Source organism: Lygodium microphyllum, chromosome 26, assembly GCF_053477565.2.
Source record: "Lygodium microphyllum isolate KBCC chromosome 26, Lygodium_microphyllum_v1.1.10, whole genome shotgun sequence".
In the NCBI taxonomy this organism is placed as follows: domain Eukaryota; kingdom Viridiplantae; phylum Streptophyta; class Polypodiopsida; order Schizaeales; family Lygodiaceae; genus Lygodium; species Lygodium microphyllum.
Genome location: NC_141160.1, coordinates 117,779,733 through 117,801,820, shown reverse-complemented (window position 1 = coordinate 117,801,820; position 22,088 = coordinate 117,779,733). Strand labels below are relative to the sequence as shown.

The 22,088-nt window shown below is 42.6% G+C and overlaps 1 protein-coding gene across 7 annotated transcripts in view; it reads right to left on the bottom strand.

Annotated features, from left to right (window-relative positions):
• LOC148013737 (AMP deaminase-like) overlaps window positions 1-22,088 on the bottom strand; it is a 74,255-nt gene that overhangs the window by 43,238 nt on the left and 8,929 nt on the right. For all 7 annotated transcript variants that reach the window (XR_015688964.1, XR_015688965.1, XR_015688967.1 and 4 more), the window contains exons 5-11: window positions 20,461-20,639; window positions 20,240-20,291; window positions 19,530-19,657; window positions 19,214-19,393; window positions 18,769-18,836; window positions 18,513-18,655; window positions 4,979-5,040 (exon numbers count right to left, since the gene is read on the bottom strand). Coding sequence is in view for 1 of the 7 variants with exons in the window: in XM_087668627.1 (XP_087524753.1) it covers window positions 4,979-5,040; window positions 18,513-18,655; window positions 18,769-18,836; window positions 19,214-19,393; window positions 19,530-19,657; window positions 20,240-20,291; window positions 20,461-20,639 (812 nt within the window). In the remaining 6 variants the exon portion in view is untranslated. The remainder of the gene's footprint in view (window positions 1-4,978; window positions 5,041-18,512; window positions 18,656-18,768; window positions 18,837-19,213; window positions 19,394-19,529; window positions 19,658-20,239; window positions 20,292-20,460; window positions 20,640-22,088) is intronic.

Below are 22,088 nucleotides of genomic sequence, written 5' to 3'. Positions count from 1 at the left end.
TCCTCATCTGACAAGCATACATTTAATGACAAGACTCGTTTCAATGTGTTAAAGTACACCACTTGGTCAAATTTGATGAGACATGTCTTAGACGCTCAGAACCTATGGGATTTAGTGCAAGGGTTGGAACCCCAACTTGATCCCGCCCTTGTTCCATACGAGGTCATCCGCTCATGGAAGGCTCATAATGCCTCCGCTATTGTCGAACTTATGCAAGGCTTGTTGCTAGAGTTTCACTCTCACCTTTAGCATTTCGACTTAGCATCCAAGCGTTAAGCACACTTGACTGACCACTATGCGGCTCAAGATAGAACCCATCGCATCAATTTGAATCATGAGCTCCAAAATTTCAAAATCACCAACAAAAATGACTTGAAAGTCAAGTTGGTTGAGTATCTGCATCTCTTCGCCAAGTTCTCAACCACTAGGACTCCTAAGTCCTCTGACAATCAAGTTACCCTTCATTAACAAGCTACCAAGAAAATATTTCCATTTTGTGCAGTAGGTGATTTCACAACCTTAAATGCCCACATTTTATGAGTTTCAATGTCAGATGTTGCGTTATGCACGGTTGTTGGATCAATTTCATAACATGCCCTCAATAGAGAAAACAATCAATCCACAATTACACCAAGATAGCAAAATGTACCTAAAAAGAATCCATATTGTCAACATTGTTGAAAGGCTCGTCATTATGACAATGAGTGTAGGCAAGAGGCACATAGCCCAAATCCAAGAATCAAACCCCCGCATCCCAATTGGGTAACCCCCAACAAGGGAAGGAGGGTGGTAGAAACCCTCAGAGAAAGGGCAATGAAGAGGCCAGACCCACACTGCCACCGGTCCGTCATCACAATCAGCAAACTACTCAACTCCAGAGAGTTTGTCTCATTGCTCTGTAGAGGCCCATATTGTCTCCTTTGAGACATCGGATGCGAGTCTTGTTCACATCTATGAGTTGCCTCCTGTAAGATACCTGCAGAGGCCCACTCCTCACAGCTGAGCACGTCAATACTTGTTTGGCTTGTGGACAGTGGAGCTACCCATCACATGACTCCTGACCCGAGTTCCTACAACCAGGAGTGTCCATGTAGGAAAAAATTGCTCGATCACGATTCAAACCCAAGGTCACGTCAATTTTCCCATTGACCTGGGTCCAAATTTTGCTTCACTAGATGATGTCTATCATGTCTCCCAGCTTAGGGTGAACTTGTCCATTCAAACGCTTTGGCAGTTGGGACAAGCAGTTTTCTTCACAACTACCACAGTCGTGGTCCTAGACTCTCAGAATGGTTTACTGATTGCTCACAGCATGACACAGCCTGATGACCTTTACTACATTACCAAGTTGACTACCAATGATTCGAAGTCCCATTGCTTCCAAGCTTTGGCCACTACACAAGAGCCCACGGACTCTAAGCATCTTTGGCATTTTCGCTTAGGACATCATGGCTACAACTCTCTTTATGAGTTGTCGCATCAAGGGATGGTTAAGGGTCTTTCACGCCTAAAACTATCTTGAGAGGTCTATAAAGCTTGTCAACTAGGTAAGCAACATCGTACACCCTTTCTTCAACAGTCTCTCACTCGTGCTACTTAACCCCTTAGGCTTATTCATGTAGAACTTTGTGATCCCACATTCACTGTCGCCTTAAATGGCGCAATGTACTCTCTTTTTATAGTGAATGATTTCTCTAGATACATATGGGTGTACTTCCTAAAGCACAAGTCCGATGCCTTTATGTATTTCAATGCTTGGGTGCTACTAGTTTATAACCACATTAGTCGTCATGTGGGTACTATGAGGAGTGATTCTAGTGGCGAGTTTACCTCCCACAAGTTTTCTGAGTTTCTACACGAGCACGGCATGGCTTGCCAGCTCACCTCTACCAACTCCCCTACACAAAATGGAGTCGTAGAGTATAGAAACCAAACTATCCTAAATATGGCATGCTCTATGCTATTCGCAACAAAGCTCCCTAAGCGCCTTTGGATTGAGGCTATTAACACTTTAGTGTACATCCTCAACTGATACCTGACTGCAATGGTCCCGGAAAAGACTCCGTACGAGGTATTCTTTGGCTCTCGGTCTATTATTTCTCACTTCAAAGTTTTTGATAGTCGTGCTTATACGCACACTCCATATGACAAGATAGAAAAGGTCACTCCTCGGGCAGAATTCTTGATTTTTGTGGGCTACTCTTCCGAAGAGAACACCTATTGTTCTATTGTAGAAAAGTTACCTTGGCTGATACATACTAGGCCAAATCTTGCATTCTCAATTAGTTTTCTTAGTCAACATTTTAATACACTTAAAATGTCTCATTGGACTGCTTATCTTCGTGTGTTAAGATATTTAAGATGTACCTATAATTTTGGACTAACTTATGGACATGGTTTATACCTACAGGCGTACACTTATTCTAACTGATTCTCATGGAGGCTACCTCTACAACTTGGGCATGGAACCCATCTCTTGGGCCAACCATCCGCAAAGTAGAAGACAATGGTAGCTTCCACGGCCGATGCTCAGTATTGGGCTCTCTTCCATGGTACTATGGAGGCCATCTATCTAAGAAACTTGTCGGGGCTGCACTTCATTTCCCTTGCGAGTCGCCCACAGTTGTCTACTGCACAACCAAAGTGCCATCGCCCTTGTAGAAAATCCTATCATCTCCCCTCGAACACGGCACATGGCAACTCATTACCATTTCATCAGACAGCAAGTTGAGCTAGGTACCATTCACCTAGAGTTTGTGCCGTCAAGTGACAATTTTGCAAATATTTTAACCAAGGCAGTCAACCAACCGGTTCTACAGTATCTTCTACCACGGATCCGCTTGGGTACACCCTCCTCTACTTCAAATTGATGGGGAGAGGATGCTTTTCTCTTTCTTCTCCTTCTAGTTTGAGAGGGGGCGATTTCCTTCTCTCGATAGTGATAATAATGATATTTACAATTTTTCACTTTCAAATATTTATTTATTATGTATTATCTATTATGGACATTTGTAACTTCATTTACACTGTCAGGATGACATGATTGTAAAAGGATGCTTAGGTAAGTGAACAATTCCCTTGCAAGGGCACTATCCAAGTAGCACCGTTGCATTGCATTCTGCATGAGCACGAATATTTGCATTATCCCATACATTGGCATTCTGTCCATGTAAACATGCATCTATGTGCATTTATCCCTTTTCGATCACCCTTCGAGTGGTCAACTCTGGATCCACCATAATTACGGCATTGCACATGGCAATCTCCAAAGACACTATTTTTCCTTATGCTTGCATGCTAGCTTTGCTTGTCGTGCTTGATTTCTCGTTTTACCTTTCTCTCCACATACTCTCAATATGATCGTCTACTCTTGGGTGCTATCGCACTGTAGGTGGATGCTGTTACCACTTGTTGGTTGCCATCACCAAGATTTTCTCTCTCTTCTGAATGCTTCATTTGCAGTTTCTAGCTGCCATCAAACCTTCTCTCACCTCTACTATCTGTGTTTGCATCTAACAACTGTTGTACAAATTTTCTCTCTCCTTAGGTACCTACGTTTTTACTCTCTCTCTCTCCTCCACTACCATCTGCATCAAATCCAGCATTCCTTGGCTGTGTTTGCTAGTGTTCAACACTCTAAGGCTGTGTTTGTCGGTGCTCAACATTCCGAGGCTGCCGTATTTGTTGCATGAGCACTATATATTCATTTTTCATTCACTTTATTATTCATTGTGTTCATTGTCTTTGAGTTACCCTAACCCTAACTGTGTTCTGAGTTTATTAGTCTGTGCTTTGTCATAAGATTGGTTTCATGCTTTTTGTGTTTAGAGCATTTCTTCACACTGCCCGGTTCAGGCCACTGCATGCAGGCCTGTTTCTATGTGCACATAGGGACTCTACCATGCTGCAGGGCACTCCGTGGACTGCAGCCCTACCTGCATTGCAGCAGCTATTCTACTGATCTGTCTGAGTGGCACATGGCTGCACGAGGTCTTCCGATCTATCCAAGTGAGATCTGCCTGAGTGGCACCATGCCACTCGGGCACTATTCTCCCGATCTGTCTGCATGAGATCTGCCTGAGTGGTGCCACCTACCTGCTCAACGAGCAATCAACACCTATGAACAGTGCTCAACGAACAGCGCTCTCTCTCTCTCTCTCTCTCTCTCTCTCTCGTGCTGCCATGGAGTCACATTGGATGGAGCCATTTCACTTCATCAAGCACAACAACCCCATCTACCAAGACCACGTCCAAGGAAGCCGCACCATAGTCGGATCAAAGCCATTATCACAAGATACCAAAGACTCACTACTAGGCATATCAATGGAGCAGTTAAGGATTACATCATAGCTGAGATCATGTGCAAACCTTGAGATCAACTAGTCTACAATCCCCACCACATTTTTTTGTACATAGTTTTGTTAGATTTGGGTTTCTTTTTCTTTCTACTGATGGGACAATACTAGTCCTGGTTTTACTCTAGCATAGTCCCATCATAAAATTATTCTTAGCATTGTTTCATAGGCCACTTACTTATGTACACCTTATTGATGAGATGACATTAGACATAGATGTACTTTGGATTTTGTCTCATATACCACATTGGCCTTTTGTAGATGGTAATATATCCTTTTTTCTTTCTTCTTTCTCTAACACTACATAGGGTCTAGTAATGGGACGTACATGACTAAAATTAGATTCTCTTTAGTTTCCTATGATACTCATGGACTCATTGTATAGTAGTTTGTCTGATAGGCCAATTTGGCCTCTAGTAGACACTGATATATCTTTCTTTCTCCCTCTTTACCCACAGCTCCCCAGCCCCCCCTCCTCTCACAGTACAAACCATTTAAGTCACGTGATCAGTAAAATACTTCCACTTTTTACAACGATTTTGCAAAGCATTTTAACTTTGTCCACAAGATTGCTATTGTTTGAAAGAAAGCAATAAAAAATAATAGGCCAAAGGAGTGGATGCCTGATATTTGCTTTGTGCAAGGTCTTGAAAGACTTGTTTTGTAACTTCTGCCAAGTATCGTCCTGCAAGAGCCAACAATAAAGTTGTCATATTATCCCTTCTTCTTCCCTCCCTCTATAACAAGACTGGCCATGTGTATTACTAGATTTCTCTTAATTTCAAAAGTAGTGTATCCACAATTGATTATCTTGGTGATTTCATGACTTACTTACAGAAACTACCTGTCTGTTACATCCACACAATCAAGAATGAAATTCTTGACAGCTAAAATAGAGAATGTCATCCAAAAGGTGAGCTAATGTGGGTAGGTTACATTCATAAGCATGCATTGGCCAAAAATTACACTCTTCTTATGATATTCTTTGAGAAAAAGCAATTTTGGACTATTACATTAGCACATTTGTGTACTAGGATTACAGTCCAACTTGATGCTTTTGAACAAAAAAAGCAGAATCCCTTTAAAGCAAAGGTAACTTTTATGGAGATGTTTGGTGTAGGCTTTCTTTTTTAAAAATTGCCAATACTTTTGGTTGTTTTAGTTTCTCTTCTCATTACTCAAAGTTCTCTTGCTTCTTTGCATGGACCAAAAGCACAAGTTTGTTTCTAGGGTTTCTGCCAGCTGTGACTTGGTCTTACATCCAATTTTGCTCACCCCTTTTCATTGATTGGTGAGCCACTCCCTCTGGCTGGAACTTCTACAATTTATTTTCCAGATCTGATCTTTTATGTCAGAGGTGCTGCAAAAGTTTGTGGCCTGTTTTTGCTTCCCATTTGCTGCAGGTTCATGGCCCAGGACCTACTTGTCAGTCCTCTACCTCCTTTCCAGCTCTGATTGTCTGCAACCTCATCTGGTTCTACTTCTAGATATCAACCCTACTAGTGTGGTCAACTAAGCAGGTATATGTATGGCCATGCCTAAGAAGAGACAAAACCACAAGGTAAGTGTCTTCCCATATAGACAGGCCTATTCATAAAGGCTGTGTGTGTGTGTGTGTGTGTAAACTCAATACACCTATGATGCAGTATATGTACCATATTTTCAATGTGTCTAGGCATACAATGGACATCTATCTACCATATCCTTGAAGAATGTACTTGGATAGATGAGCTTTTATGAGGACATGCATGCAGGCCCAACTTTTAACTTTCAAACCTTGTGGCTCCTATCCTTTGCTTTGGCCTGGACAATTTTTTGCAACCACATAAGATTGTAACAAACTAAGGGTATCCTACTCATTGAATTTTGAAAAGTTATTGTTGTTGAATTTAGGGTTGCAAGAATGCACATGCACAACTTGGAGGAGAAGAAGCTTGAGGACACAATCAAAGTGTATTGAGTAGTATTAATAGATAAGATTTACGAGACTTAGTATGCCCTAAAGTGAATAGGCAAATATACAAAGCTAGGGAGAAAAAACCTCTTAAATAGGGAGAAAAATGCCCCAATAGTGTTAAGTGTGTTCAGACCCGTTACTACCAAAATATACTATGGAAATATGGTAACAAATCCCCCCTGGAGGCTGGGAGTAGTGTGGCAAACAAGAGCTAGCACTTGTATAGAGGGAAGTGTCGAGCCCAGTAGACTAGATCAATTCACAAGGAAAGTAAGCCCAAAGCTCTACAAAAAGCTTCAAATATCTCACAAGCCAAAGCCTTTGTAAAAAGATCAACAAGGTTGTCCTATGTTGGTACATAGGTCAAGCTGATCCCTCCTACAAAGAGTCTCTCCCTAATGTAACGATAAAACACCTCAATGTGCTAAGTACGTGCATGGAACACTGGATTCCACGCAATTGTCAATGCACTCTAACTGTCAATAAAGAGGGTGGTGATTGATGAGTATCCAATACCCAAATCATCAAAAAGGCTTCTAAGCCAAACACACTCAACCATAGTTTTGAAACTAGCCTTATACTCAACTTCACAACTAGAAGTGGCCACAATGAATTGTTTCTTGCTCAACTATGATATACATGAGAGCTGTCAAGCATGAAGCAAAAACCAATTGTGGATAAACTAGTATTGTAAATTTAGAAATACTTGAGTTAGCAGATATGTCAATTCATTTTTGAGTCTGTGCATGTCAGTGGACTAGGGCACCATGACATTTCCTAGATCATTTAAGCATTTCATGATGGTCATTTTAGCATTTATTGCTGGCCGACAAGCATTTAATGTTAGTCAACTTGACATCATTTATGGCATTACTTTTGCCTATTTATTAGGTACTCCTCCACAATTAGTGCCATGAGGATATGTATTTTTGCAACCTCACTTAACATGTGGATTAATTTCTAATCACATAGTTAAGTAAATGTTGCACATGTGAGGTGTAACTAGGGTTAGAGCAAATTTAGGAGCCCAAGACGCGAGGAAATCACGGAATGTCAAAGGCAAAATTGCTATAAGTTATGCCGCACAGGTGCTTGGTGGTGTTTGGTGCCAATTGTTGGCCTAGGCCATTATAGCCCCTTAGAAAGAATTGCATACTTTGCCTCATTTTTAATCTCACCCCTTGCAGGAAAACTCCTCGTAACTATTGATATTTTCTCTATGTGTTGTCTTTACTGCTTTGAACTCATGTAATCGTTGTGAGTCTATTTTTGGCATACTTTTCCCCTTGAAGATCCCTTGTCTTTTTTCATTTTCTCAGTATCTCCCTCCTCATGGTTCCTTGAGCATCTCCTCCTGATAGTCAGCATGCCGATATTATTTCCTCATCTACAAGTGTTATGTTGGAGACTTGCTATGTTTAACTTCAGATTTGTGTGAGGATGCTCTCTCTTGGTACTTCAAATGTTCCAATTTCAAAGAGGGGTGTCATACAGCAGAAGAAAAAGACGTCTCAGTGCTCTTATTGTAGCAAGTGAGGCCATCTCCAAAAGAACTGCACGACATTAGTAGCTTCACGATAGGAGCAAGTGTAGACGATGACGAAGGGTGACAACTCTCTTGGTGAGTCTTCCTCATCTCCAAGTCCAAGTTTAGGCTCCAACTACGTGGCCCCAATGATGGCTGTAGGGGCCTCTCTTCTAGGTTGCTAGTACAGATGATGCAGTCATCCCTCAACTCTCCAATGCCACAGAGAGGGAGTGTGAGAGAGTGAGATGGGGTCAAAGAGCTTCATCTATACATATATACAGGTGCACAAGTTCCCAAGTGTAATGAAAGTTGCATCTTCAATGGAAATTACAGGAAATTACACAAAGACTAACAAGAAATGCTAAGAACCATAGCTTGCCATTTCTTTATTCAAGATGTCTTACAACCAAGAATTACAAGAGATGTTGAAGCCATGGTAGCTTAGAATCAATTGATGACAACTGTTGCAAGGAACTCACCCCTTACAATTGTGGGGAAGGAATTACCTTCAAGCTCCAAGAAGTGGAGATGTGAAAATGATTAAAAAGATGTTTTACATTGGCACCCTCTTGCCTTTTATACTCCAGTTTAAAATAGGCTAATTACCTAACTAAGGTAGCATGAAATTTTGCTTTATTACAATCCATCCCTGCCCAAAAGTTTTATCCTCAAAACTTTGAAGACTGAAAAGACAATGGTAAATGGTAAATGTGAAGAAATGAGAGACCAATGCTGAATATCCTTGTTGAAGTTATCCATTGAAGAAGATAATCTTCCATTGAAAAGAATCTCCAAAATAAGCTCAAAACAATGGAAATCTGGAATGCTGTCTTGAACAGGGTAGTGATAGTAAATGACCCATAACGTTGGATAGAAATGTCGGAATGACGAATATGAGATAAAAATGAAGTATACTTCATAAGGTATCCATCCATATCATCAAAATCCAATTTTGATATCGATAGGTCAATTAATTTCATTACAGAAAATTATAACAGCAAGCTGTCCACTGTGCAATGAACTAATTATCTTCTTAAAGAAGCCATGGAAATTGATCTAAATATGAAGCATGTTGCCAAGATTCTTCCATAGGCAATCCTTTCCACTTGACAAGATATTCCATAACAATACAGTTCCTTAGAACCTTCTCTCTCTTGCCAATAAACTTTTTGGGCTCATAGATGACTAAGCCATCTTCATCAAGAGAAGGTAGTTCTTCAAGGACTTGTATGTCAGGACCAATGTATTTCCTGAGTTGAGACACATGAAAAACATTGTGAATGCGTGTGGTTGAAGGCAAATCAAGTTGGTAAGCAAGATCTCCAACTTTCCTTGTGATTTGATACGGACCATAATAGCGATGAGCAAGCTTATTATGTCCATCCTTGAGAGAAGCTTCATGTCAGGGCTGCCATTAATCATTCAAATGAGGAAGAAGCTTCAATGATGAAGAAGATTGCTGATTTTTCCCAGGAGAAGCAGGGCTGAAAAATGGTGCAAACTGTGTTGGCCTCTTCCTGCTCCACGTGATCATTATTTTAATGAATACTCAGCAATAGAGTAGTCTACAGGTTGCTTGAGACATCAAGAATCTTCTCCAATAGGTGGCTTGAAGAGAAATGATCATGGCAGAGAGAAATAACAAGAAATCTCCATAGCAATTTTCAGTAAGAAGCTTGGAAAGAGGATAGAGAAGCTTGCTCCAAAAAGTGACCAAGGTTCAACTCCTGTAATCCCTGTTTAGACTCTAATTAGGGTTAAGAACCGTCAAAATAGGCCTCCATTTGATCACGACCTACTATTTTGGCCAAGAACCTGTTAGCGATCAGGTCCCGGCCGCCGACAGCCAGTCGGACTGCTACGTGGCAGTCCAACCTGTACCAGGACAGTCAGCTGACCTGCATTTATTGGGCGCCTGTTTTTTGGCTATTTATAGCCAATTTTCCAACAGTCTTCTCCCACTTCAGTACGCAGGTTCCAGGCTGGAGATACATGCAGATTCTGTCTCTGTTTGCAGATTTCAGGTCTAGCGCACTGCGCCCGTGTACATATCTGCATATCTTTGTATACAGCACACTTTATACAGCAGATCTTGATCTTCCACTGTCTCTTTCTCTCCCCTCTCTCTGCGTTCCCTCTCTTTCAGTCTTACGCTTCCGCACCGCTACACTCTGACATGGTATCAGAGCAGTGTAGAAGGGCTGACTGAGTGAAGAACCAACCTGAAGAGGATTTTCCATCGCGACACAAGGCTGCGTTTCCAGCGTTTCAAGGCGAGCGGGAGGGCTGCGCCTCGGAACAAGGCTGAAGCGAGCGTGGGCGCGCAAGAAAGGAGTCCAGTTGGTGGATTTGCTGCTGTTTGCTGCTGTTTGAAGAGGAGGAAGGCTGAGTTTTCAGTCTTCAAGTGCAGGTTTTGCTTTTTCATCACCTCCGGCGGGTGAAGAAGGTTTGGGACGCGAAAGAAAGAGCCCTAGCAGGCTGCGTTTTCCCAGTCAAAGGGGGCTGCTTTTGCGTTTGTGAAGGCATTACATGTGAAGATGTCTACAGAGATTGACTTGGAGTTCCAAACGATCATGGACTGGAAGGTGCCTGTCTTACCGGCTCTTCCCGCAGATCAAAAGCTCGATGGCGACAATTACCGCATCTGGCGTGTGATGATGTTGGCCATCCTTGAGTCCTACGATTTGGCGGAGCTTGTACAAGAGGAGATCGACCGGCCCCTCGGTGAGAGATGAGTCCAAACTCTCTTCCGATGCTCGTGCGGAGTTGGCCAAGGCACAGTCTCACTGGGACAAACTGAATGCCCGGATTCGCTCTTTTCTTTTTCTGTCTTGTACTATAGTCGTGATAGCCCACATCGAGCACTTGACGGTGGCTCAGGAGATATGGTTGGAGCTTGATCAGATGTATAACCGGATGACCCTTATGAAGCGGGTTTCTTTGGAGGTGCAGATGCGGACCTTGTCCGTGAACAAGTCTTCTTCGTTGCGGGAGCACATCAACAAGCTTAGACAGCTTCAGATGCAGGTTCAGAATGCGGGGAAGCCGATTTCCTCCGAAGACATGGCAATCACACTATTGTCCCAATTGCCGCCACGATTTGGTGCTTTCTACTCCGCCCTTATTGCTTCAAGGCATGAGTCTACTCTTCGATGGAAAGAGCTGGTTCCTATGGTCTTGGACCAAGAGGAACAATTGAAGGGACAACATGCTTCCAAGTCAGAAGCCTTGACAAGTCAAGCCTCTCAGAAGAAGGGGAAGGACCAAAAGAAGAAGAAGGAGGACAACAAGTCAAAGAAGGACAAGGACAAAGAATCCACATGCCATATTTGTGGAAAGACTGGCCATTGGAAGAAGGATTGCCCTGACAAAGACAAGAAGGACACCAACAAGAAGGACACGAAGGATTCTGGAGCGGTGGCTGCACCCTCATCAGCTGCGTTTCTTCATCTAGCTGTCATTGGGGACTCTACACCGAATGCTTCTGATGCTGCAATGACAGCTCCCCAGGCTCGAGAGTGGATGGTTGACAGTGGTGCCTCCCGGCACATGATTCCTTCATAAGTTGGTGTTGCCTAGTTGCGACCTTCGCGTGGGCAGATTCTCATTGGAGATAGCTCTTCGGTGTCTATTGCAGGACGTGGTGAGATGCACCTTATTCCAGATGGACGTGGTGGTACCCATACCTCAGAGGTTTTGCATGTGCCAGGTTTGGGATATCATCTACTTTCGGTTCATAAGATTTGTTCCCTTGGACTTTTGGTGGAGTTTGAGAGTGATTCGGTGCGAGTCCTTGATCCTGGGTCAAGGAAGGTTCTCTCATCAGGATATGAGAACGGCATCTACAAATTGACATCTTCTACCGCCCTCCCTACTCTTCTTCTTACCTCTCAGACACAGTCAGAGCTATGGCATGCTTGGTTTGGTCACCTCAACTATGATTATCTTCGGAGGGCGTCACGTGGACAGCTTGTTCGAGGGTTGCCAGATATAGTGGTGAGCCAGCAGCCATGCGTCTCCTGCATTCGTGGGAAGCAGCATAGGGATGCGATTCCCCACAAAGCTTCGCGGCGGTCTACTTCACCGATGGAGCTTGTATCTACGGATCTTTGTGGCCCTATGAGGAACGAGTCCTTGAGAGGAAGCTCGTACTTCATGTTGATCGTAGATGATTACAGCAGGATGACTTGGGCCTATTTCTTGGCGTTGAAGTCAGAAGCCTTCTCCCACTTCATGGATTGGCTTCTCTTTGAGGAGAACCAATCGGGCCGGCGATTGAAGACCTTGCGATCCGACAAGGGTGGTGAATTTGTTTCTAATGAGTTTGCTCGTTTCTGTGCAGATAAAGGTATTCACCAGGAGTTTGCTAACACTAACACTCTCAAGAAAATGGCATTCTTGAACGGAAGAACCGAAGTGTGATCGAGATGGCACGCACCATGATGGAGCACCGACAGGCACCTCAGTTTCTGTGGGCCGAGGCTGTGGCTACAGCAGTCCACATCCTTAACCGATTCCCCACTTCGGCCATTGATGGGATGACACCTTTTGAGGCTTACTTTGGGACTAAGCCCAATGTTTCTTATTTTAGGGTTTTTGGGTGTGATGCCTATGTTCACATTCCCAAGGCTCATCGTGATAAATTTGAAGCAGCTTCCCGAAGACAGGTGTTTGTTGGCTACAGCTCTCAGTCCCAAGGCTATCGTCTGTATGATCCCGTCAAGCGAGATGTGTACACCAGTCGAGATGTGCGGTTCGTGGAGGTTCCGACCATAGCAGCGGGTGAGGAGCATCCCGTTCTTGGAGATCCAGGGGAGAGTTGGGCTCCCGAGCCAGTTCCTTTGGAGCCTGCGCCTTTTGATTCCGATTCTGTTTCTAATACAGAGTCTACTGTTCCACCGGTCACCCCCGACGAGTTACCACCGGTGGATATCCCAAAGTCTTCAGCTGATGGAGAGAGACGAGGAGAGGTCTGGCCTCCTCCTCGTTGGGCCCATGACACACTCTGTGATTCAGGGATCGAGGGGGTCCCTGAGGAGTGGAGACTACAGGATGGTCCACGGCGGTCACGGAGGCACCAGGCACATTCTACGGAGCTTGTTTGCTCTAACTATTGTTTGATGACCCATGTTATGCAGGATCGAAAGCCCACCTCCATGAAGGAGGCTTTACAGTCCGCACCATGGAAGAAAGCTATGGAAGCCGAGTTGGAGGCTATTGAGAGGAATGGCACTTGGTCTCTCGTGCCTTGCCCCCCGAATAAGAAGGTGATTGGCGTCAAATGGGTCTTCAAGACCAAGTACCTTAGCGATGGTTCTTTGGACAAGCACAAGGCTCGCCTTGTTGCTAAAGGTTTTGCACAGCACCCAGGGATTGATTGTCATGATACTTTTGCCCCCACTGCTCGTATGGCGACTATTCGAGCTGTTCTTGCCTTGGCCGGCCATAGGAGATGGCTTGTCTACTAGTTGGATGTGAAGTCGGCCTTCCTCAATGGTGATTTGAAGGAGGAGATCTGTGTAGAGCAGCCTCCTGGTTTTGGATCTTCAAATGGGAAAGTCTACAGGTTGAAGAAGGCTTTGCATGGCCTCAAGCAGGCTCTGCGTGCATGGAACGAGAAGATTGATTCGTTCCTTCAGTCACAGTTAGAATATCGGCGTTCCAAGGCCGATCCGCAGCTTTATATACACACTTCCGAGGCTGGTTGTGTGCTTTTTGTGTTGTATGTTAATGATTTGATTGTCACAAGTGATCATGCACAGAAGGTCAAAGAGACGAAGGCAGCTTTACATCAGACGTTTGAGATGACGGATTTGGGTCTACTCCATTTCTTCTTGGGCCATGAGATTTATCAGTCTCAGAGGGGGATTTTCATCTCTTAGCAGAGATATATACAGGAGCTCTTGGTTTCTTTTGCGATGGAGGATTGTCAGACCATTTCTACTCCTATGGATCTGAACTGGAAGGCCACTTCACATTCAGCTTCCCCCATGGCGGATGCTTCCCGCTATCGTCAGTTGATTGGATCATTGATTTGGCTCCTCAACACTCGTATTGATCTTTGTTTTGCTGTTGGGCTCTTAGCGGGGTTCATGAGTGACCCTCAGACGGTGCATTGGCAGGCTGTCCAAAGGATACTTCGGTATTTAAGGGGGACATTTGATTTAGGGATTCATTATCCAGCAGGCACAGGTGGTTCAGATCTTGTACTTGCAGGTTGGAGCGACTTGGATTGGGCTGGTGATGTGGACCACAGGCGGTCTACTACAGGTTACTGTTTTACCTTGGGTGCAGGTGTTATCTCATGGAGTAGCAAGAAGCAGCCCACGGTAGCCCTTTCATCTACTGAGGCGGAGTATCGAGCCGCGTCTTCCACCACATGTGAGACTGTGTGGCTTCGGAGATTATCGGAGGAGCTTGGCTACCCCCAGACTCGTCCTACTTTGATGCAATGCGACAATGAGAGTTGCATTGCCTTGGCACGGAATCCTGTTTTCCATGCCCAGACGAAGCACATAGAGATCCAGTACCACTTCATCAAAGAGAAGCTTCTGAATGAGACCATCGCTGTGGTGTACTGCAAGACGAAGGACAATCTTGCAGATTTGTTTACGAAGGCGCTTCCCCAAGCTCTACTTCGGAGACATGCCAAATCCCTCAGGCTTCTGCCCCGTCCAGGCTCTGAGAGGGGGTGTAAGCGATCAGGTCCCGGCCGCCGGCAGCCAATCGGACTGCACAGTGGGACTGCCACGTGGCAGTTCGACCTATACCAGGACATTCGGCTGCATTTTTTAATGCAGCCGACCTGCATTTATTGGGCGCCTGTTTTTTGGCTATTTATAGCCGATTTTCCAGCAGTCTTCTCCCACTTCAGTATGTAGGTTCCAGGCTGGAGATACGTGCAGATTCTGTCTCTGTTCGCAGATTACAGGCAGGAGATCGTGCAGACTGCAGCGGACTTCGAGGTGAACAGCAAGTTACATCGTCGAGGTGGAGACACGCAGTCCAGCGCACTGCGCCCGTGTACATATCTGCATATCTTTGTATACAGCACACTTTAAATCTTCCTCAAGATGTCCTTCAAGAAACCTCCAAAATTAATCCCAACTTATTGCACAAAACCTTGACTAGTCATGGTTAACCCTGTGACCATATCTTGGTACACCAGTTACCTGCTACCTGTCTCTGTGACTAAATTCTCCATGAAAGTGACTCTTCCCATGGATCAAAGTCCATGCTCTGATACCAATGTAATGAAAGTTGCCTTTTCAATGGAAATTACAAAAAATTACGCAAAGACTAAGAAGAAATGCTAAACAACAAGAAATGTTGAGAACCATAGCTTGCCATTTCTTTATTCAAGATGCCTTACAACCAAGAATTACAAGAGATGTTGAAGCCATGGTAGCTTGAGAATCAATTGATGACAGCTGCTGCAAGGAACTCATCCCTTACAAATGGTGAGGAAGGAATTACCTTCAAGCTCCAAGACGTGGAGATGTAAAAATGATTAAAAAGACGATTTACATTGGCACCCTCTTGCCTTTTATACTCTAGTTTAAAATAGGCTAATTACCTAAATAAGGTAGCACGAAAAATTGCTTTACTACACCAAGAGGGTTTTTCTTGTCGCATGTTTTAATCCTCGAGCTAGGATTGACATCCAAGTTCATGATGAGCTGGTTCTTTGACAAAGAGCAGGATTAGCTCCTAGTCTGAACTCACATGAGGAGACACTTTAGCGATCTTGCCACAAGTGAGGAATCCATGGTCAGATGTGTTTAGAGGCATTTTTGATAGAATGGTCGTATATGCTACTGTGAGGCATTGTTGACAAATATTAAAAGCTGCTATGATTCTTCTCTATTTTCAAGCACTGATACGATCAACATCAATATCAGGTTCTCTCCAAGGCACCTTGGTGGAGAGGAGTAGGTGCGCCATTGCCTTCACAGCCTATGACTCACATTGGTTTTGTACTGTCTCATATCTTGGTATATGAATTCCATTTCCCGAGTATCTCTTTGCTTTTGAGTTCTTTGTGCAGGGTTCATTTCTTTTGTAGTGTTTCTCTTTCTCTTTCCTTTGTCTCTTGTGTTTAACAGTCTATTATAGAAATTTTCCACGCTTCCATTACTGCATCCACTTCTGACAACTTTATCACCAAAGATAAACATAAGTGTATGGCAAAACACAAAGTGATACTAGAAGCACACAAAGGTGAAGAGTAACTCACTGACAATGAACACTAAGGAATCAATAATGCTCAATGCAGTAAACACACTATGCAGAGTGAATACAAAACCTCGAACTCCGGTGTCTCTGAAGGACCAAGGCAAAGAGATGAGATGGAGAGTGTGTCGTACTCTGTATGGATCTCGAATCACAGCAAGCAGCCTCTGTGAATGATTAGCATCTGCAAATACAGATCTATGTGTCTTGATCAAGCTGAAAGAAGAAGCAGGTGACACAGCTAGGACTGCAAAATGCAGCCTTCTGGCTGCCCCATGAAAGCTGGCAACTGCTGAAAGCCACATGAACATATTGTAGAGATGTTGTTTGTAGAAATGCAAATGTCTAGAGAACCAAAGACTGATGGCAACGGCTGGTAAACTGCAAAAACAGGATGTAGGTGGGTCGCCACCAGCAAACACAGGTATCATGGCTGAGAAGACCAATCACCAGGAGTTGGAACCAAGCTGGTAGCAACACAAACTGAGATATCTGCCAAGGACGGGTGTAGACAATAGTGGAGACAAGATGCCAACAGGTGAAGAATTTGCAAAATCAGACGGCAAGCCCATGAAATGGAATAAGTTTGCAAGGGCTCACAATATCGGCAAGCCGTGTCAGTTCAATACCATCATAAGCTAGGATTCTCTATGTGTATCAACCTCAAGTGGATACAATCCAAGCTAGGACTCATTTGTTACCCTCATCGAGTGTGAAAGCAAGTCCCTTTATTGAAGAGACAACTATAATGATCTTTGATCTTCTAATATGCTGGGAATGACACATAGAATGATCCTCTGACTCTCTCCCCGCTTGGCAAAGCTAGCGAGTAACCTAGAACCTAAACCAATCCTATTTTAGGGGACCAAAACGATGGTTGTGCTTTGCCAATCAAGTTAAAAAGCATTGTGCTCTTTGAACCAAGTGTAGATTTGGTTGCACTACACAAATGCCCATTAGCTGCAAAAGACATAGCATTTTATGGAGGCTAGACAATGGTTAGGATGACTAAAAAGACCTTAGGAACCCTCAAATCAATCCAAGGATAGAGGCCCTAGTTATAATTGAGGTACCTTGCAAGGTAGAATCAAAACCCACCTAATCGGCTAAGTCCATGTACCCTACAAGGTCCAAATGATGTCATTTACAAAGTGAAGTCCAATCGACTAGTCAAGGTTACCCCTTTGGTCTAGCTGAGGGTTGGTAGCTTACATCTGTAACGGCCAAACTTGTCTCTTTCTTATTTCCTTCCTTCTCTGGCAACTTTGGGTAGCCTTCTAGTGACATTATACACTATAAGAACATCTTGCTCCTCCTAAAAGGGCTCCTTAAGATGAAGAAGATGAACCCACTCCTAGAAGGATGTAGCAGAAATTAAAAAGTCAAGTACTGACAATATAAACACAAAATAGAAGAGTAATAGATTGAGATAACATAGAAGGGCACATGTCTTGCAACCGAAGAATGAAAAAGACAAGGATTACAAATATAAACACAAAATACAAGATAAATGTACCACAAAAGGGCATTGCAAAGACATGTCACCAATAGATTGACATAACATAGAAGGGCACATGTCTTGCAACAAAAGAATGAAAAAGACAAGGATTACAAATATAAACACAAAATACAAGATAAATGTAACACAAAAGGGCATTACAAAGACATGTTGCCAGTTTTATGGCATGCAAAACATGCATCTTATTACCATGCTATGGTAGTGATGTGTGTGAACACACTTAGGGTCTCTACCTCAATTTTTACCTCTTTAGGAGATTTTTCCTCGTGCATGCACATATAATTAACCATGGCTACTTTACGTTCTCGTCTTCTTGGTGGTGCTGTGCTCTTGAGCTTCTTGTCTTATTGTATGTGTATGTGTGTTTTCCTACAACCCTAACCACAAATCCAACAAATTGGCATCACAGCAAGCTTTTGTGTCAGGTGCATCAGTCCCTTCAAAGCATACATAGTACCGAATGTCCAAGTGAATGAGATATGCTCATGCTTGTATGTCTAACTTTAGCCCTAGTCTTTTATTTGGGTGGTGAGGAAGGGAGTTGATGCTTGTGTTCTTATGATTGTTTGTAATGTCACAAACACACCCTGCTTTACCATTGTGGAAGCTTGGTAGTGCTCGTGTTATGCTAGGTGGCCCGTGGGCTTCATTGCTGCAACCCTCTTACGTGGCTGCTTATGCGTGTTGTCTCATGTAACCTATGTGTGATTGTTGCTTTCTTCCCTTCGTCCAAACTATGTGCAAGACCTCACACGTGTGTGCACAGCATTATACACATGAATGTGTGTTTCACTGTTTTTGGTGTTTGCAATAAGCCATAGATATAACATTCGCGATTACCATTACCTTAGATCATAGTAATGAAAGTGGAGTGTCAAAATATTGTAGGACAAATTCTAATTTGTAGGATATTTTTCATACCTTGAATCAGATTGTCTTGCTTCAAGAAAATTTCTCGAAGTCTGCTCTGACCGCATGGATTATACTTCAGGTTAAATTTGTCAAATCTATGGAAGGTATTCTTATCGGCATGTACATCCAGTAAATCCACATTCAGGTCATAACTGAACATCAAGGAAAAAACTTCAACTCAAAGATCAGCCTTGGAAAGAGGTAACAAAAGTGAAAGAATTCATAATAAATTGCAAACATGTATTGACTAAATAAAACCTCTTACCCAGTCAAATCTAAACTCACAAACACCTCCTTGAGGGTAAGATATTTCCCATCCCGAAAAATGACAACCTACAGTGCATGACAAAAAAAAGCAATTGCCTGGATGAAATCCCCACATCCCCAGAAACAAAAATAAAATGAAAAACAAGAGAATCACATTTTGTCTCCTACATTTCTTTTTTGCTTTTGAACCAAAAAGCATCATATAAGTACCCAGGTCCTTATTTCTTTATCAGTAAAAGAAATAAATGTGATAATATCAAGTTCTGAAGATTCTTGCCATGAAAATGAGTCTTTCAAAGCCAAAGGAAGTCAGGTTTGTGATCATTTCACCCCATTTTCCATTATCAGTTTGGAGGCAATTAAAAACATAGGAAAAAGATAGCAAAATTTACAGTAACAGATGCAATCGGCAAGTCACCACCATTTCTCATATTTCTACTGACCTCATCTGGCTCCTTTTTCAGCTTGGATTTTATGAATCTTAAGAGATGTTTCTGGTTCATGCATGAGGAGTGATGCACATGAGTATCAACTTTCCGAACATTGTAAAAGTCTCGATGAGGTGCACTTTTTTGAGCTAGAAACTCACGATCAGCATTTAGCATGAGATGTAGACTGAACTTCTGCCAAATAAGTGAGCATACGAGATTTAGAATTTGGAACAGGAACAACAGCCTCGCCTTCAGTTAATCAAAGATTTAACACCTACAAGCTGCACCTTTCTGATAAAATTATGTGAATTTGCACAACAGCCCATACCTGTTCTAGCAAACGAAGTCGATGATGGCACAATGTCCGGACATTACCCAAGGAGGTTATCTTTAGAATCCGGTGCATGTCTGTAAAAAATTCTGTAGCACCAATGACTGGAAATAGTTCCTCCTTGGCTATGATCACAATAGAAGAATTATGAAATTAGTCATGTATTTACAATCATTGAAATGTAACTGCATTCAAAAGAGGCTAAAGTATGTGAACAAGTGAGGGACTCTGCATTCAGATTTTGGCCAACCATAAAAATGAAAAACACATCACTATCCATTTATAGAAGAACTTGGTTCCCTAGATGGAATTATGCACTTTGAAAGTCAAAGGCATTAGCCCCTTCTTGGGAGAGCAGGCCAGATATACGGAAAGCAAGCTATAACACAGTAAAGCGGAGGCCATGCTCTTCGTAGAAACATTCTTTAAACAGACAGAACTAACCATCCACTTTACTACAATGTAAAGAGTAGAAATCAGTAGCAGGGGGTATCAACCTGTGGCTTAGACAGTATATAAAGATGTATTAATGTTCGATTTCATTGTGTGCCACATTGTTCTAAAGATCACAATGTTGATTCTGGATGATCTAAACATACAGGTTAGACTTGTATGGATAATTAAAATATATATTTTGATCTAGGTGATACTATAGAGGAAAGCTGAAGGCTTCTTTAGACATGTGGAAAGTATCAAAAAGTTAATACCGTCTTCATCTTCATACACATGTACGACTCCATCAATCATTCGGAAGACATGCTGCAAAAGCAAGACCAAAATATTATGTTAAATCTATAGCCAATCAGGAGTCAAAAGGCAGCAATCCATAAATATAAAGCTGAGGTGCATGTAGAAATTACATATGCTCATGAACAGTGGATGAAAAATATACCATGATACCAATTGGTCTGGATGTGCACTTACTAACCTTTGATGCTGGCTCTTGCTCATAATGGAAAGGATCCGGGTTAGGCTTTGGAGTACTTGGATCTGTTATTTCCTCTTTATGCCAAGGTGCCACATTTTCTCTATATACATACTTCTGACGAAGTGCCAGACAGTCTTGCATCATTATACACACCTCCTCCTCTTCTTCAGATGGAGCCTCTGAAGTTAGAAACACAGAAAGTATATAATATGAGTCCACTCAATGCACATGTGCAAACAAGTATTTTCAACTACAATCTTGAGGGAAAGTATGTGCAAATTAGTCTCTTGATCTACAAACTTTGATAGAAACAGAGTCACGTTGAGCTGAAAACTAAACAGAATAGCTGATGGGCATACCTATTTCTTGAGAGGTAAGCTTGTTACAGGGCAATCAATACTCTTCTTGTTTGTTACAGAGCAACCAACTTACTTATCATACATGATCAATGCATTATCAGAACTTCTTCAGTCATCATCTAATCTTCCGTTGGTCACTTAGTCATTATTCTACTTGGTACTTCCCACACCTTTCAGGACTTCAAAGCTGAAAGACAGCTCAACACACTATTTCACACACATGTTGGGAGAAGTCTTCTCTTTTTTCTCAAGAGCGGTTACAGCACACACTGCCTACACATACAGCCTGGACTCTACATGAAAGAAAAAAAAGAGAGAGAATGAAGAAACAAAAAAAAAAATGTAAGCCTCACTTTCTTGTCCCACTTGACTCTTGATGCCTTCCCTGGTTTCCTCGTCAGAGAAACTTTGTTCTGGTGAAACCCTTGAGAGAATCTAAACATTGATGTTACAATACCACATGTTTTATGGAAAATATAGATTCTGGATGTCTGAACTTGAATTCTGTCAAACAACATTACTTCACACACAATCCCAGCCTAGCATGTAGATATGATGTGTCATGCATGCATAGATCCAACATGTCCAATGGCAGCCACATTTCAGTTTTGTGATGACACAGGAAAAGAACCACATTATCATCATGCTAGTGTGAATTTATGGTCTAACCACCCAGCCTTGTACCACATCAATAAGCATGACCATTGGGTGCACCCCATTCTTCTGCTTTTTAAATTTTATGGCTCCCCTAAATCCCATTACCATGTAGAAGGTGCACATATGCATTAACTCTTTGAGCCAACCTTCCCCCATAACCCTCGTTCACTTTTGTGTGTGATAGTCACTTGCAATTTTCCAATTTAATTTCCATGGCAAGGTAAGATGTGTCATGGAGATTGGATCTATAGAATGAGATTATTGGTGAATACCTAACAAGACTACAAAGAAGGTTTTGTCGATTAACCCTTCTAATGCACTTAATGTTGAGCTAAAATGCATTAGCCTAACTTAAACTACCCCAAATCACACTTAATTAATGAAGAAACCCTCTTATTTTAAAAAGAAACATGATCCTAGAGAGTTACTATGTCCCACATGCAAAACCCTAATTTGGGTGCCCCAAACTTTCTAAATAGACATGCAGCCCACCACTCTCCCTTAATCTCGTTTATGCAAGTTTCAAGAGCCATATCTTTCTTGCCCACACCCCGTTCACAAAGGGCATCATGGTCAAAGCTTCCCCGAGCCATTTGCTACCATTTGGCACCT